The sequence below is a fragment of the Chrysemys picta genome, chromosome 11 (genome assembly GCF_011386835.1).
Source record: "Chrysemys picta bellii isolate R12L10 chromosome 11, ASM1138683v2, whole genome shotgun sequence".
In the NCBI taxonomy this organism is placed as follows: Eukaryota; Metazoa; Chordata; order Testudines; family Emydidae; genus Chrysemys; species Chrysemys picta.
The window spans coordinates 10458011-10474257 of NC_088801.1; the positions used below are offsets into that span (position 1 = coordinate 10458011).

General features: G+C 46.8%; 2 protein-coding genes across 4 annotated transcripts in view; both read left to right on the forward strand.

The window, feature by feature from the left end:
• The window catches only part of SLC49A4 (solute carrier family 49 member 4), a 163074-nt gene that overhangs the window by 46926 nt on the left and 99901 nt on the right, over positions 1-16247 (forward strand). For all 3 annotated transcript variants that reach the window (XM_065561496.1, XM_042843086.2, XM_005279896.5), the window contains exon 2: positions 1172-1265. In XM_065561496.1, the coding sequence (XP_065417568.1) occupies positions 1172-1265 (94 nt within the window). The remainder of the gene's footprint in view (positions 1-1171; positions 1266-16247) is intronic.
• Positions 5761-8661, forward strand: LOC135974303 (uncharacterized). The gene is made up of 2 exons (XM_065561498.1): positions 5761-7440; positions 8037-8661. Exons 1-2 carry the CDS (start codon positions 6900-6902, stop codon positions 8537-8539), a joined length of 1044 nt encoding a protein of 347 aa, XP_065417570.1. The 5' UTR covers positions 5761-6899; the 3' UTR covers positions 8540-8661.

The following is a 16247-nucleotide window of genomic DNA, read 5'->3' on the forward strand; positions in this document are numbered from 1 at the left end:
CATTGGCCACTGTCGGTAGACAGGATACTGGGCTAGATGGACCTTTGGTCTGACCCGGTACGGCCGTTCTTATGTTCTTATGACCTTCTAAAAACGTTAAAATGTATTACTGGCATGTGAAGACTTAAATTAGAGTGAATAAATGAAGACTCGGCACACCACTTCTGAAAGGTTGCCAACCCCTGCACTAGTCTGTGCTCCCTGGGACGCAGACATCCTGCTACATGCAATGCTTTCTTTTGCTGTGAATTAACTTCAAGTTGTATGGCCACATAAATATGAAATATACAAGTGCTGTTTCATTGGATGTATGCCATATTTCATAAGGCTATCAAGATTTAACTCTGTCAAGGTATATTTATTTTCCTTCTGTTTACTGATGACAGAAACACATCATCATTAGTAGTGGCAAATGAAATTACAGCACTAAAGATGAAGTTGTTTTTGATCTAGCAACTTCTCAATCCTGAATCACAGATTTGGAGGGAAAAATATTTAAGGAATCAGTCAATTGTAACTTATTTTTTTAGAAATGTATTATACACACAACCTCTGACAACTTGATCTGAACACATCAAAAACTTCTGTTAATTGCAAGTATTGCAAAGAAGGCAAATTTTTCCAGTGAATAATTTATTTTTCAAGGTGAAATGTAAATCTGCTTTATGAAAGAATGCAGCAAACCTTCCCCACCCCCACAAAAAAACAAAACAAAACAAAAACTCACTACTTCATTTAGTGTTCAGAAAAGAACGTGTGTGGGGTCCATTTCTCCCTCTACATATATAGTCCAGAGATTTTTAGATTTCAGATCATGTTATTGCCTGACACTTCAATTGTGCATAATAAGGAACCTTCAGCATGAGTACCAGCGAAACTGTATAGTATTTTTCTCCTCTAAAGGTGCTTATATATGATTGGCCCAGATCCTGCAAAAGATTGAAAAGGTTGGAGCTTGAATATAGAGAGGTCTGTATTTTACAATGTGAAGTCATAGTTGATATATGTAATAACACAAAGCTTCATGGTTATGTAGGTATTTATGAAAAAGATGGTGTGTCAAGAAGCAATTTAAGGTTGCATGTATGTGCATGTATTCAGCTTCGTTCTTAGCATTATTACCGATTTATTTAAAAAAATTGTAATATATTGCAATTTTTGTTTGTCTTAGGTCTCAGGGTAACAGTGTTGTTAACATCCTTCCTCATGGTGTTAGGAGCCGGCCTAAAATGTGTACCACTGTCAGATCTAACAATAAGAAAAAAGTAAGTGGAGAATATATTTTTTTTTTGGTGTGTTTTAAATGTCCCTGTTTTCGCTGCTATTACAATACAGAGTAATGTCCACACAGGTTTTCCATATCAGACTCTGATATATAGAAACACCCATTCAATTTAAACTAGCTGTAACACTTCTTTCTTTGTTTCTCAGAATTGATTTTAGCATAATTCTTTGGATCTGAGGATTGCAAAGTACTTTATGAATTTCAGTTAATTAAGCCTCACCCCTGTGAAGATAAGCATTAAGCTTAGTTTTACATATGAGGAAACTGAGGTATAGAGAGGTTAAGAAACTTGCCCAAGATCATACAGTTAATCATCCCACACAAAATAAAAATAGGTTATTTGTTTGCAAATGTTAAATAAATAGCTTACATTTTATGTATTGGATTTCTGTGATCAAACACTGAGGCAAATGAACTAATATGAAAGTGCCCCTTTGCATACAGTATGTTACAGTCCTCATTCTTAGGAAATCTATATTTTAAAATTACTTGCTTTCTATGTGGGTGAAGTGTGTCCTTAGCACATAGGCAATGTCAGAGATGGGAATAGAAAGTAATATCTTAATAAAGCCACATAAATCCAAACTGTTCAGTTGTGCCTTTCTTTAGAATGTCTTGAATTTGGAAGCCTGTCCCTAGTACAGGCTACAAGTCCTATTTTTATGGTCATGCTAAATGACCATTTGTTGTTCAGCCATCTTTATTTGTCTGTTTTTATACACTCTCTTGCCAATAGGAGGCAGCATAATAACACATCTATACATTTCTTTTTCTTCAGAAAAGTGTAGTAGCATTGACTCTTGAATATTTGTGTGTGTGTGTACTGTATCTTATTATCTAAAAAAGGAGTTAATTTTAAAGGATTTTTTGGTCTGGAAGTGTCTCCTTGCTTTAGAAACTCAGTGGTGTATTTAACCTCATGTCTCTTTGCTTTCAGTAATAGCAGGATAATTGACTTGCTCTAGGACCACATGTATTTGCTCTTTGTGGATCATTCAGCAGAGAACAATGAAAAAGAAGGAATTTTTTAAATTCTCCTGCTCCTAGCCTTGCTCCTGAATTTCAGCCAGCCACATGCTAGTGCAGAGTACTTGCATTGCTCCAAAATGAAATAGCAATGTGGAAACTTTTTTGCTGAGGAAAGAACAGTGGCTTTTATTTTTGAAATGCCAGTACATTGTAGGGCAGAGATTTACAGACCACAAATCAGGTAAGTTGTAAAGAGAGAGGTGGATGGTTTAGGGGACAGGTAATCTAGGTCATTGATTCTAATCCAGACCAGGTCAGTAGTGAGTAAAGTTACCATCATGTGATGACTAGTTTAATGACTTAGGTGTAATGTGTTGATGATTTCATTCCAATTCTCAGATTACAAGTATGTATATTACAAAAACCACAGGTACACCTGATATTAACCATTTTTGTTGCTAGTCGCAGCAGGTTATTCAAGGATTCAATGGGCTGTGAAGTAAGGTTGAAGCATGTTGTCAAGGCAGCATGGGGAGTTGTTCTTGCTGATTGCCCATGCTGTACCTGTGCTGGGGATATGTAGCAGTACTCAGTCTCCAGCTCTGTCAATTCTGTATCTCTCACCAGCACCAACAATTAAATATTACAAAAATGTGTCAAATAGTTTAAATGCAGTGAAATGAAATATTTTGTACTCTTTCATCTCTGACCTGCTATCTTAGGGTTACAAAGCATGTAAGCACCAGAGAATATTTAAAAAAATAAACAATACAGAAAATTTGAGGCGTCAGTTATTGGTCATCTCAAACTGCAGGGTTGCCTTTGGAACAAGTTTCTTGAGAAGATCAGATTAATTAAATCAGCCTTTTGAGTAAACTTTTCCACCATGTCCACAATAAAGGGAAGGGTGGGGAGAAAAAAACCCACTCCCTTATAGGTGTTTTTATCACCAAGAGCCTCTTAAATTAGGGAAGGGAGAGGAGCTGAAGACTCGATGAAGACCAATAAGGACCTTACCATCCATATCTAATTTATCAGGGAAGCTCTTAGCTTTTATGGTGAGGTGTGCTACTGAAAACCAATAGATCTATCGGTAGCCTGAGCAGAATCCTGATGGAGAAGATTACTTATTTCATTTGTTTGTGCTGTGAAAATATATATAATTTCAAATTGAAATTGATAAAATTGCTAGATATTTTGCCTGTTCTATAAAAGTAGAGAGGTTTTTTTTTAGGAATTACAGCTCTACCTATGGAAATACACCTCTACCCTGATATAACACTGTCCTTGGGAGCGTTATAGGTGAAACCGAGTTATATCGAACTTGCTTTGATCCGCCGGAGTGTGCAGCCCCACCCTCCCGGAGCACTGCTTTACCGCGTTATATCCGAATTCGTGTTATATCGGGTCACGTTATATCGGGGTAGAGGTGTAGTTTGATCTTTTAGATTGTGTAATAAAAATATACAGAGGATTAATTATTTCCCAACTGTGTGGAAAAAAGGCTGTTCTTTTTATTGTAGATTTCTTGTGACAACTGTAACTGCACTGTGCACACTGTACATGCAGCTATCTGCTGTTAACTCTGCATTTTGAGGCCGAAGACTGAAAGCAAAGTTACATCACTTGAGAAATCTTTTATCCAGTAAAACTGTGCTTATTGAAGTAGGCATTCTTGATTTATACAGTTTTGTTTTTAAATTTTGTAACAGTTGGCTGTGCCCTCAACTGTGCAGTTGTTCCAAATACTCATAAGTATATGAGCTTTCATCAGACCATAGGATTAACAGGTTATGCTTTGGCAATACTTCAATAGTTTGTCGTTCCACAAATAAAGTCTTCTTGAATTTAAAACTGATTTTCTTCTTTATAATGCCTATTTTAGAAGGTGGTATAAGTGAAAATCTTTGAAACATTTTCGAATATTCTGTAATCATATTGTTACAGTCCAAGGAATAATCTATAGAAACATATGGTAATGGTTACCCATGGGAGAGTTGCAATGATGTTATGATGAATAGAATTAGAATAATGGCTTCTGGGTTTTTATTTTTGTTTTTGTTTTTTTCAGTCTCAGTTTGGACTGGTAGACATTTCATCCCAAAAACTTTGCCAACTCAAAGTATTAAGGTTGCTCAAGCACATTTCCTATCAAAGTGATCACTAAAAATCCAGGAGATCACTAATTAAATTTACGATCCATCCACACCAACTTGAATGCTTTTCTAGATAAACAGTATAATCCCCAAATATAGAGTCCACAACAAACTCCTCAGTTCTAGTGTATAACCACCCACAATGTACACATGCAGTACCTCAAAGTCACAGTCAAACAAAACTTAATACTGACCTCAGCTGACTTGTGTCCTGTATGCATGGATGAAATGGAGAGGTATAGATATTGGCATGAGACTCGTGGACCTAGGGTAACCAGACGTCCTGATTTTATCGGGACTGTCCCGATATTTGCTGCTTTGTCCCGCATCCCGACACTGGACAAACAAGAAATTTTGCCCTCCTGGAGGGACTCTTCCCCCCCCCCCTCCGCCCCTTCCTTCCCCCATTGGCTCCCTCCCCAAATCCCCACTCTGGCCCTGCCCCTTCCCCAACCACGCGGCATTCCTCCTCCCTCCCAGGCTTGCAGCTCCAGCGCAAGCCTGGAGGGAGGGGGTGGCGGCGCCTGGATCCTGGAGCTAATGAGTCAACTCCGGCACCCGGGCACCGGGCGGGCGGGCAAAGGGGGGCTGGCAAGGGAGGGAGAGAGAACGGGGGGGGGCTCAGCTCTGAGCCCCTTGCCGTGCCAGAGGGCTCCTGCCCGGCCCCCGGGCCGCTGCACATGGAGGGCCCAGGGCCGGGAGTGCAGCGTGGAGGCTGCTTCAGCCCTGCAGCCCGTGGGGCAGCGCATTGGGGTCCGGGCGGGGGCAGCGCGGAGCGGGCAGGGGCCGGGTGGGCGGTGCGGGCCGAATCCCCGCTGCTGCCGGGGAGCCCCGTGCCTCTCCCTCCCGCTCTCGGCTGCGCTGCACTCCAGCGGCTGCGGCTTCTTCCCGGCGGGACGCGCCTCCCGCCCTGGGCCCCGCGCCTCTCCCGCTCGGCTGCGCTCCAGCGGCTCCTTCCCGGCGGGGCGCCTGCTGGGAAGGAGCCGCTGGAGCGCAGCCGAGCGGGAGAGGGGCGGGCCTCCCCGCCTGGGGCGGGCCTGGGGGCGGGAGGCTCTGCGGGGAGGGCAGCGTGCGTGGCCGGGAAGGAGCCACAGCTGCTGGAGCTCAGCGCAGCCGAGAGCGGGAGGGAGAGGCATGGGGCTCCCCCGGCAGCAGCGGGGATTCGGCCCACACCCCCATGCCGCCCACCCGTCCCCTGCCCACTCCGCATTTCCCCCGCCTGGACCCACCGCGCTGCCCCGCGGGCTGCAGGGCTGGAGCAGCCTCCGTGCTGCGCTCACAGCCCCGGGCCCTCCGTGTGCAGCGAAACTGCTTTTTTTTTTTTTTTTTTTTTTTTCCTCGCCCCCCTGCATCCTGATATTTTATCTCTCTGATCTGGTCATCCTATGTGGACCCAGGGTACAAAGTGGTGCTAAGGATTGGTGGTCTTTCATGCCTATGTAGTTAGTATGTAGTAAATGTAATATCCATTGTTACATTTAAAGAAGAAAAGAAAATCCTTCATTAAATTTATGTAGGCTCAGACCAGACACATCTAGACTTTCTCAGATAATTGCTGTTTTAAGTGTCAGGGATATTATGGTAAATTTGTAAAATTGTAAAAAGGTTATTTAAACAAATTTCTAAATGTGATGAAAGCCTCCACACCTCTTATATGCAGATTTAAATTGGGTTTCTTCTTATCTTTTCAGTTTGCACTAAATCTAAAATATTTGTGATTTGATATGAAGGCAAAATTTTCTCCATCCAGTAGACTTCAATATTTATTCTACTTGTAAAAACAGAGTAAAGAATTTTAAATATTGTATGTAAAGCGGAAATGCTCTGTGGGTTTTCTTCTTTATTTTTGTTTCAAAAGTGTTTCAGTCCAGAAACACTTGTCTACAAGGGAAAGATTTTACCAGATGGTGTAATTATACCCATATAGTTACACCAGAATAAGTGTGTTATTATTACACCAGAATAAGAATAATAACTCTATTATACCTTATAACTCTTTAGTTTAATAGTGGCTTTTTTTAGATTAGCTTAAAACCCATCCAAAGTGACATAAACCAAATAGGAAAAAAAGGTGCTGTTATACTGGAATAACAGCATACACAGAGGCCTGGTCTACACTACGGGTTTAGGTCGACTTTAGCAGCGTTAAACCGAATTAAGCCTGGACACGTCCACACAACGAAGCCCTTTCTTTCGACTTAAAGGGTCCTTTAAACCGGTTTCTTTACACCACCTCTGACGAGGGGATTAGCGATAAAACCGGTCTTTGCGGGTCGGAATTGGGGTAGTGTGGACGGAATTCGACGTTATTGGCCTCCGGGAGCTATCCCACAGTGCTTCATTGTGACCGCTCTGGACAGCACTCTCAACTCAGATGCACTGACCAGGTAGACAGGAAAAGACCCGCGAAGGTTTGAATTTCATTTCCTGTTTGCCCAGCGTGGAGAGCACAGGTGACCCCGCAGAGCTCATCAGCACAGGTAACCGTGATGGAGTCCTCCCAGGATCGCAAAAGAGCTCCAGCATGGACCGAACGGGAGGTACGAGATCTGCTCGCCATATGGGAAGATGAAGCAGTGATAGCTGAACTCCGTAGCAGTAAAAGAAATGGAAAAGTATTAGAAAAGATCTCCAAGGCCATGAAGGACCGAGGCCATAACAGGGACACACAGCAGTGCCGCGTGAAAATTAAGGAGCTACGGCAAGCTTACCACAAAGCCAGAGAAGCAAACGGAAGGTCCGGGGCAGAGCCGCAAACTTGCCGCTACTACGCGGAGCTGCATGCGATCCTAGGGGGTGCAGCCACCACTACCCCAACCGTGTGCTATGACTCTCTCACTGGAGAAACACACAGGGAAGACGGTTCGGGGAACGAGGAAGATGACGATGGAGGTACTGTAGGTAGCTCACAGCAGCAAGGAAGCGGAGAAACCGGTTTCCCCAACAGCCAGGATATGTTTGTGACCCTGGACCTGGAACCAGTAACCCCCGAACTCACCCAAGACCCTCAGGGCACACAGGAGACCTCTGGTGAGTGTAACTTTATAACTATTTGTAAACATTACAAAAAAAAAGCAAGCGTGTTTAATGATTACTTAGCCCTGGCAATCGCGGCCAGTACATCTACTGGAAAAGTCTGTTAACGTGTATGGGGATGGAGCGGAAATCCTCCAGGGACATCTCCAGAAAGCTCTCCTGGTTGAAATGGGGTGATTTTATTAAGGGGACATTCAGAGGCGCCCGTTCCTGCTCTTCTGACCAGAAATGTTCCCCGCTGTTAACCACGCGGTGGGGGGAGGGGTGAAGTGATCATCCCAGAGAATCGTGTGTGTGTGTGTGGGGGGGGGGTTTACTTGTGTTTGTGCTGCATGTTAACCGGGAAAACCGCAGCCCCTCCTTTTACATTGAAACCCCATTTTAAATGGACAACCCAATTCATCCTTGATATGGGAAATGCGCTGCTGTTTGCAACCTTTCCCGCATGTTAAGAAGGTTAAAAAAGCCAAAACACTGTGGCCTACGATGGCTGCCTGCAAGCCGAAATATGCGACCTTGTAATGAAAGAGTGTACCCATTGTTCTCTAAAATGTGTCTTTTTTAACCACCTCTCCCTTCTCCTCCGCCAGCTGCAAATGTTTCTCCTTCGCAGAGGCTCGTGAACATTAGAAAGAGAAAACGTAGGACGAGGGACGAGATGTTCACGGAGCTGCAGATGTCCGCCCAGGCTGATAGAGCACAGCAGAATGCGTGGAGGCAGTCAATGACGGAGATGAGAAAAGCCCAATATGAACGAGAGGAGAGGTGGCGGGCTGAATCGCGGGAAGAACAGAGCAAGTGGCGGGCTGAAGACGATAGGTGGCGTCAGCTTGCAGACAGACGGCAAGAGGCAATGCTCCGTCTGCTGGAGCATCAAACTGATATGCTCGAGCGTATGGTTGAGTTGCAGGAAAGGCAGCAGGAGCAGAGACCGCCGCTACAGCCCCTGTGTAACCAACAGCCCTCCTCCCCAAGTTCCATAGCCTCCTCACCCAGACGCCCAAGAACACGGTGGGGGGGCCTCCGTCCACCCAGTCACTCCACCCCAGATGATCGCCCAAGCATCAGAAGGCTGGCCTTCAATAAGAGTTAAAGTTTTAAAATGCAGTGTGTCCTTTTCCATCCCTCCTCCCCCACCCATCCCAGGCTACCTTGGCAATTATCCCCCTACCTCTGTAAGGAACTAATAAAGAATGCATGAATGTTAAAAAAAAATGACTTTATTGCCTCTGCAAGCGGGAGGGGAGGGTGGGGTGGGGTGGTTGGTTTACAGGGAAGTAGAGTGAACCGGGTCGGTGGTGGGGGTTTGGAGGGTTCATCAAGGAGAAACAAACAGAAGTTTCACACAGTAGCCTGGCCAGTGACAAAACTCGTTTTCAAAGCTTCTCTGATGCGCACCGCGCCCTGCTGTGCTCCTCTAACCGCCCTGGTGTCTGGCTGCGCGTAATCAGCGGCCAGGCGAGTTGCCTCAACCTCCCACCCCGCCATAAAGGTCTCCCCCTTACTCTCACAGATATTGTGGAGCGCACAGCAAGTAGCAATAACAATGGGGATATTCTTTTCGCTGAGGTCTGAGCGAGTCAGTAAGCTGCGCCAGCGCGCTTTTAAACGTCCAAATGCACATTCCACCACCATTCGGCACTTGCTCAGCCTATAGTTGAACAGGTCCTGACTCCTGTCCAGGCTGCCTGTGTACGGCTTCATGAGCCATGGCATTAAGGGGTAGGCTGGGTCCCCAAGGATCACGATAGGCATTTCAACATCCCCAATGGTCACTTTCTGGTCCGGGAAGAAAGTCCCTTCCTCCAGCTTTCGAAACAGAGCAGAGTTCCTGAAGACGCGAGCATCATGTACCTTTCCCGGCCATCCCACGTTGATGTTGGTGAAACGTCCCTTGTGATCCACCAGGGCTTGCAGCAGCATTGAAAAGTAGCCCTTGCGGTTTACGTAGTCGGTGGCTTGGTGCTCCGGTGACAAGATAGGGATATGGGTTCCGTCTATGGCCCCGCCACAGTTTGGGAATCCCATTTCAGCAAAACCATCCACTATTGACTGCACGTTGCCCAGAGTCACTACCCTTGCTATCACCAGGTCTTTCATTGCCCTGGCAAATTGGATCACAGCAGCCCCCACCGTAGATTTGCCCACTCCAAATTGATTCCCGACTGACCGGTAGCTGTCTGGCGTTGCAAGCTTCCACAGGGCTATCGCCACTCGCTTCTCAACTGTGAGGGCTGCTCTCATCTTGGTATCCTGGCGTTTCAGGGCAGGGGACAGCAAGTCACAAAGTTCCATGGAAGTGCCCTTACGCATGCGAAAGTTTCGCAGCCACTGGGAATCGTCCCATACCTGCAGCACGATGCGGTCCCACCAGTCTGTGCTTGTTTCCCGGGCCCAGAATCGGCGTTCCACGGCATCAACCTGCCCCAGTGACACCATGATTTCCACATTGTTGGTGCCTGTGCCTTGTGAGAGGTCTATGTCCATGTCAATTTCCTCATCACTCTCGTCGCCGCGCTGCAATCGCCTCCTCGCCTGGTCCGGGTTTCGCCTTGGCATGTCCTGGCTCTGCATATACTCCAGGACAATGCGCGTGGTGTTCATAGTGCTCATAATTGCCGCGGTGATCTGAGCGGGCTCCATGATCTCAGTGCTAGCTATGGCGCCTGGTCAGAAAAAAGGCGCGAAAGTAGTATCTGATGGACCAGGAGAAGGAGGGAGGGCGGGAGGGAGGGAGGGCCGAGTGACGACATGGCGTACAGGTACAGGAACAGGGAGAAACACAAACAACTGTCACACAGAATGGTCCCCCCAAAGATTAAACTGGAAACCCTGGGCTTAGTAGGCCATTGATTTCACGGAGGAAGGGGAAGCATATGAATACAGAACAAATCTATTTTTTACATCTTAAGGTGGCAGCCGATGGTGCAGCATGAGTGACAGCCATACCAATATGATGACGACGGGTACCAATCATAAAATACCATCATCTGCCAAAAGGCAAGGGGCTGCTGCTGTGTAGCAATGCAGCCCCACGTCTGCCAGCCCCACGTCCGCCAGCACCCAGCATCGCCCTCGGCCTCTTCTGGGTGCTTAGCAGACAATACTGGGCAATTGGCAGAAAATAGTATATTACGACTGGTAGCCATCATCATCGAAACAGTAGCATGTCTGCCCAGGTGGCCATGATTGACAGCCATACCAGTATGACGACGATGGATACCAGTCATAATATACCATCGCCTGGCAAGGGGCTGGTGCAATGCAGCCCTACGGCTGCCAGCCCCAGGACTATCACTCATGCTACACCGTCTACCGCCAAAAGGCAGTTAGCAGCTGCTGCTGTGTAGCAATGCAGTCCCACGTCTGCCGGCACCCAGAGGACATATGGTGACGGTGAGCTCAGCTGAGCTGAGCGGGCTCCATGCTTGCCGTGGTATGTTGTCTGCACAGGTAACCCAGGTAAAAAGGCGCGAATCTATTGTCTGCGTTGCTGTGACGAGGGGGGAGGGGCCTGACGACATGTACCCAGAACCGCCCGCGACACTGTTTTGCATCATCCGGGCATTGGAATCTCAACCCAGAATTCAAAGAAAAGGCGCGAACCGCTTCTCGGCTCTCTGAGCTGTGGCGCAAACGTAGTATCTGACGGACTAGGGGAAGGAGGGAGGGCGGGCGGAGTGACGACATGGCGTACAGGCACAGGGAATTAAAATCAAGAACGGTGGCTGTGCATCAGGGAGAAACACAAACAACTGTCACACAGAATGTTCCCCCCAAAGATTAAACTGAAAACTCTGGGCTTAGCAGGCCGTTGATTTGACGGAGGGAGGGGGAAGCAAATGAATACAGAGCAAATCTATTTTTTACATCTTAAGACGACGGTGCAGCGTGACTGATAGCCCTCGGCATCTTTCTGGGTGCTTGGCAGCAAATACGGGGCGGTGTATGACGATGGTCTTCAGGCCTATTGCACAATCGGCTGCTCGGGGAAGACTCTGCTAACGTGCGATGACCCGACTTGTAATAGGACGGCTAATAGTCGTAATACACCATTTACTGCCAAAAGGCAAGCCCCACGTCTGCCAGCACCCAGATCGCCGATGAAGGCTACCAGTCTACTGCACCGTCTACCGCCAAAAGGCAGTTAGCAGCTGCTGCTGTGTAGCAATGCAGTCCCACGTCTGCCGGCACCCAGAGGACATATGGTGACGGTGAGCTCAGCTGAGCGGGCTCCATGTTGTCTGCACAGGTAACCCAGGTAACCCAGGTAAAGAGGCGCGAATCTATTGTCTGCCGTTGCTGTGACGGGGGAGGGAGGGGCCTGACGACATGTACCCAGAACCGCCCGCGACACTGTTTTGCATCATCCGGGCATTGGGATCTCAACCCAGAATTCAAAGGGGCGGCGGAGACTGCGGGAACTGTGGGATAGCTGTGGGATAGCTACCCATAGTGCAATGCTCTGGAAGTCGACTCTAGCCTTGTACTGTGGACGCGGTCCGCCGACTAGAGCACCTAGAGCATTTTATTGTGTGGACACACACAATCGGCTGTATACAACCGATTTCAATAAAACCGGCTTCTATAAATTCGAACTAATTTCGTAGTGTAGACGTACCCAGAGGGAGTTATACCAGTATAACTATATGGCTATAAATCGCACCATAGCTTATACAGGTATAGTTTGTCATATAGATAAGCCCTAATATCCTTCATGGTTGATTTGAGTGTCAGTCTCAAGGCATGGAGGGTCATTAGAGAAAATTGAGTATTGGGCAATGCCTGCCTGTCTGAGGAGACATGAAGTTCTTTACCTCTTGGAAACTGTCTAACAGGAAGGTGCAGTGTTTTACAGACAAGTGCCAACCATTTTATGTCTTAGCTTCCAGGAGTGCGAAAATGCTTAATTCAAAATGGTAATGTCCTCTTGTGAAGGTGATGGTTTTGTTTTTCAGGTTTGGGCTGTGGTGTGAGGCTCAACTCATTAATATTTTTACAAATTTACCATTATATCCCTTGGTGATATTTGGAGAGACGACTCCGAAGAAGTGCAGAGTATTATTCTATTCTTTTACATTTCTCCTCATGTGGCAGCCCTTCCTTGAGACTTTGTTTCTTTATGCTGTATCTAGTGTCTCATGATTAGGCAATGACACAATTGTTTGTTTTTGGGCATGCAGCAACTCATGTCATATTGGGTCTTTTAAAATTTGTTCACATTTAGTGAATTTGCCCGGCATTCGTGCTGCTTTAGCCATAACCTTCCCTGATTATGGGGTTTGAGAACATCTTTAATAGCACTGAAAGAAGAAAAATAAGGCTATTGAGCTGGGTTTGTTTAGTTTTACCTCAATAGTCTCTTAATAACAAATGTTGAAAAGAAACTTTCATTTCATATGGGCCCATTTTTCAAACTTGGATAAAGCTTTGACCAAAAAAACATTCTCACGTACATGACAGCTATGATGGCTGTACAAATAACATGGTGTTATGATGTGAGCATTTGAGTGAATTTGTTGCCGTACTGTCAGGGGTCTCGCTATACTGTTATGTTGTTGCTTTTTAACTGTCAGTATGTCTGACAGAGATGTCAGTGTCTTGGCCTGATACTGCAGTGTTTGTTTCACTGTAAATCCTTGTCTTTCTCTTGGTAGGCTTTCAGTAATATTAGTTTAAAAGTAACTACACTTTTTCAATTATTTTAACTTTAAAAACACAATCCATTTTTTTTTCACAACTTTACAAGTTTTTTTTAACACAGGTAAGAGAAGAGATATACCCAGATTTAGTATCTGAGAGATGTTCTGATCTGATGTGGGTCATTTCGAAGTCAGCTCATTCTCTAATAACATGATAGATTGTGATGAGACTGCAATAAGTGCACACCGACTGCTCACAGAACTTCTGCGTAGAGACATAACAAGCCAGGAGAAGGAACATCAGTCGCTGCTAGGACCCAGCAGCCAGGATCCAGAAGCTCTACCGGTCAAACCGCCCTAAGGCTATCAGAGAGAGCCTTGACAGGCCCTCATCTTACTGCGCAATCCTGTCAGAGAGACTATTCTCATACTTCAAGGGTATGTTTGACTGTAGCTCAGAGCGACACGCAGCGTCCAGAGTGCCTTCATCCTCTACCCCACATTGACTGTGCAGGAGACCTGGAACAAGACTTTACATCACAGGAAGTAAAGACCAGACTTACGAAGACAAAAAACACAGCCCCAGGAAAAGATGGTATTCGCTATAACATCCTGAAAAAATGAAACCCCGGCTGCCTGGTACTAACTGCATTTTTTAACAAATGCAAACAATTCTACCTTACTCCCAGCTCCTGGAAGAAGTCTATGACGGTGCTCATCTACAACAAAGGCGAGCGAGATGACCCCAGCAACTGGAGTTGCTATCTCTCTCTGCTCCAACATGTACAAACTGTATGCCAGCTGCCTCACGGGTAGGATAACAGACTGGTCGGTGAATGGAGGACCCATCAGCTCCATCCAGAAAGGCTTCATGTCATGTGAAGGCTGCTATGAACACAACTTTGTCCTTCAGACTGCCATCTGCACAGCCAGGAGGGCACGGAGGCAAAGTGCCTTAGCGTGGCTCAACCTGGCTAATGCTTTTGGATCGATGCCCCACCAGCACATTTTTGCCATGCTGCGAGAGTTTGGCATGCCTGAAAACTTTCTCCAGCTGATCCAGGAACTTTATGAAGGCTGCACCACCATCATCCGCTCCATGGAAGGATAGACGCCTGATATTCCTATCCATAGCAGCGTGAAGCAAGGTTGTCCCCTCAGCCCATCGTTTTCAACTTAGCCATGGAGCCGCTCATTTGAGACATCTCCAGCAGGCTAGGCAGTTTTGACCTCTACAGCAACAACATGAATATCCTGGCCTTCGCAGACGATCTGGTCCTGATTACAGACAACCTCGAGTGTCTCCAACAAATGCTCGACATCACCAGCCATCCTGCCAACTGGATGGAACTCCACTTCAGTGCTAGGAGGTGCACATCTCTGCATATCGATGGCAGTAGGATGGACTCAGTCCAGGCGACGTCTTTTCAGATCCAGGTTGAACCTATGATCTTCCTTGAGGACGGGAAAGTATACCAACGTCTCGGCACGCCCACAGGTTTCCACATCCAACAGACACCTGAGGATACCATTACAGAGATCCTACGAGATGTGGCCACGATCGACTCCTCCCTACTGGCACCACGGCAGAAGATCAATGCCTTGAACACCTTCTTGATCCCCTGCATCTTATTTGTCCTGAGGGATCTGCTGTGGCGAAGATATCTCTGAACAAGGCAGACAGCACCATCAGGCAGCTAGTGATGAAGTGGATGTTTCTTCCCCAGAGAGTCAGCAATGAACTGGTGTACATCTCGCACAGGCAGAGTGACACCAATATTCCTGTATGGGTGATCTGTGCAGTGTTGCAGTGATCACTCATGCCTTCTGCCGTGCCCAGACGCCATGGTGAGGAACATCGCAGAAAGTGCCATTTGGGATGTCATCAAGAAGCAAGTCGCCAGGACCCCCTCCAACCAAGATGTTACCTCCTACCTGAGCGGCTCGCTGGAAGGTGAATTTGGAAGAGACAGGGGAGACTTTGTTTCACTCTGGACTCGTGCCCACAACGCTATGTGACAACTGGAGAAGCGTATCTGCTGCTGCTGCACATGGTGCGAGGAACGCTAGGAGCTGGGAGTCTTGGTGCCAAAGGTGAAGAACACGGACCACACAGTCCTCACTCCATAAGCTAGAACCATGCTGGAGAGGACCCTGAAGGATGCCATCCGCTGCCAGTATGTTGAAAACCTGAAGCGGAAGCCGGACCAGGGCAAGGCATTCGAGGTGATGTGCAAGTGGGACGCCAGCAACCATTTCCTCCCCGGGGGCAGCTTCAGCCGATTTGCCGACTGGAGGCTCATCCACAGGGCCCAGCTCAACTGCGTTCTACTGAACGGAGCTGTCCGCCACGGGAATCGGGACAAGCGATGTAGGAACTGCGACTGTGCCAACAAGACACTACCCCACATCCTGCAAGCCCCATTCCGGAGCCTGGCAGCTGGGACACAATGCCATCCTAGATCCCTGGTCAGAGCATCCCACCACCCATAAGGAAGGTTGCCATGAACTCCACCATCCTCAGAACTGACAGCCAACTACAACCACACATTGTCATCACCCAACGAGGACTGGAAGAAGATCATCATGGTGGACATCATGGTACCCTTTGAGAACAGGACCCCGGCCTTCCATGATGCCCGAGCTCGAAAGGTGGAGAAATACGCCCCTCTGGCCAACACCTTGAGAGCTAGGGGTTACCAGGTTCAGACGCACGTGCTGATCGTCGGAGCCTTGGGCACATGGGACCCCAGTAACGAGCTAGTGTTGCGGAAATGCAGAATCATTCAACACTACGCTTGGCTGATGCAGCAACTCGTTGTTGGATGCCATCAGATGGTTGAGGGACAGCTACATAAAACACATCACCGGACATCGGCAATACCAGGAGGGATGAGCTAGAGTGCTGACGAGAAGCGCAGTAAGGAAAGTAACTGAAAGACTTCCCTGATAGATTGTATTTCCTATGGACAACCTACCCTAATTCTCAATTACTGAGGGACAATCTCCACTCATTGATATATTTTGCTTTCCACAACCAAATCTCTGTACAACTTCTCATGAGTGATGTACCCGAATACTTGGATGCTAATATATAAACTGTGTTCTTAAATGTATTCACCTAATTTGGATTATTGCTAATTAAGTACCTTGTGTATC

What these genes read in the sequence shown, in the direction of transcription:
- LOC135974303 (XM_065561498.1), top strand. Translation starts at nt 6,900, where the DNA reads ATGGAGTCCTCCCAGGATCGCAAAAGAGCTCCAGCATGGACCGAACGG. An exon ending in GGGCACACAGGAGACCTCTG is followed by an intron (nt 7,441 to 8,036) that starts GTGAGTGTAACT and finishes CTCCTCCGCCAG; the next exon opens with CTGCAAATGTTTCTCCTTCG.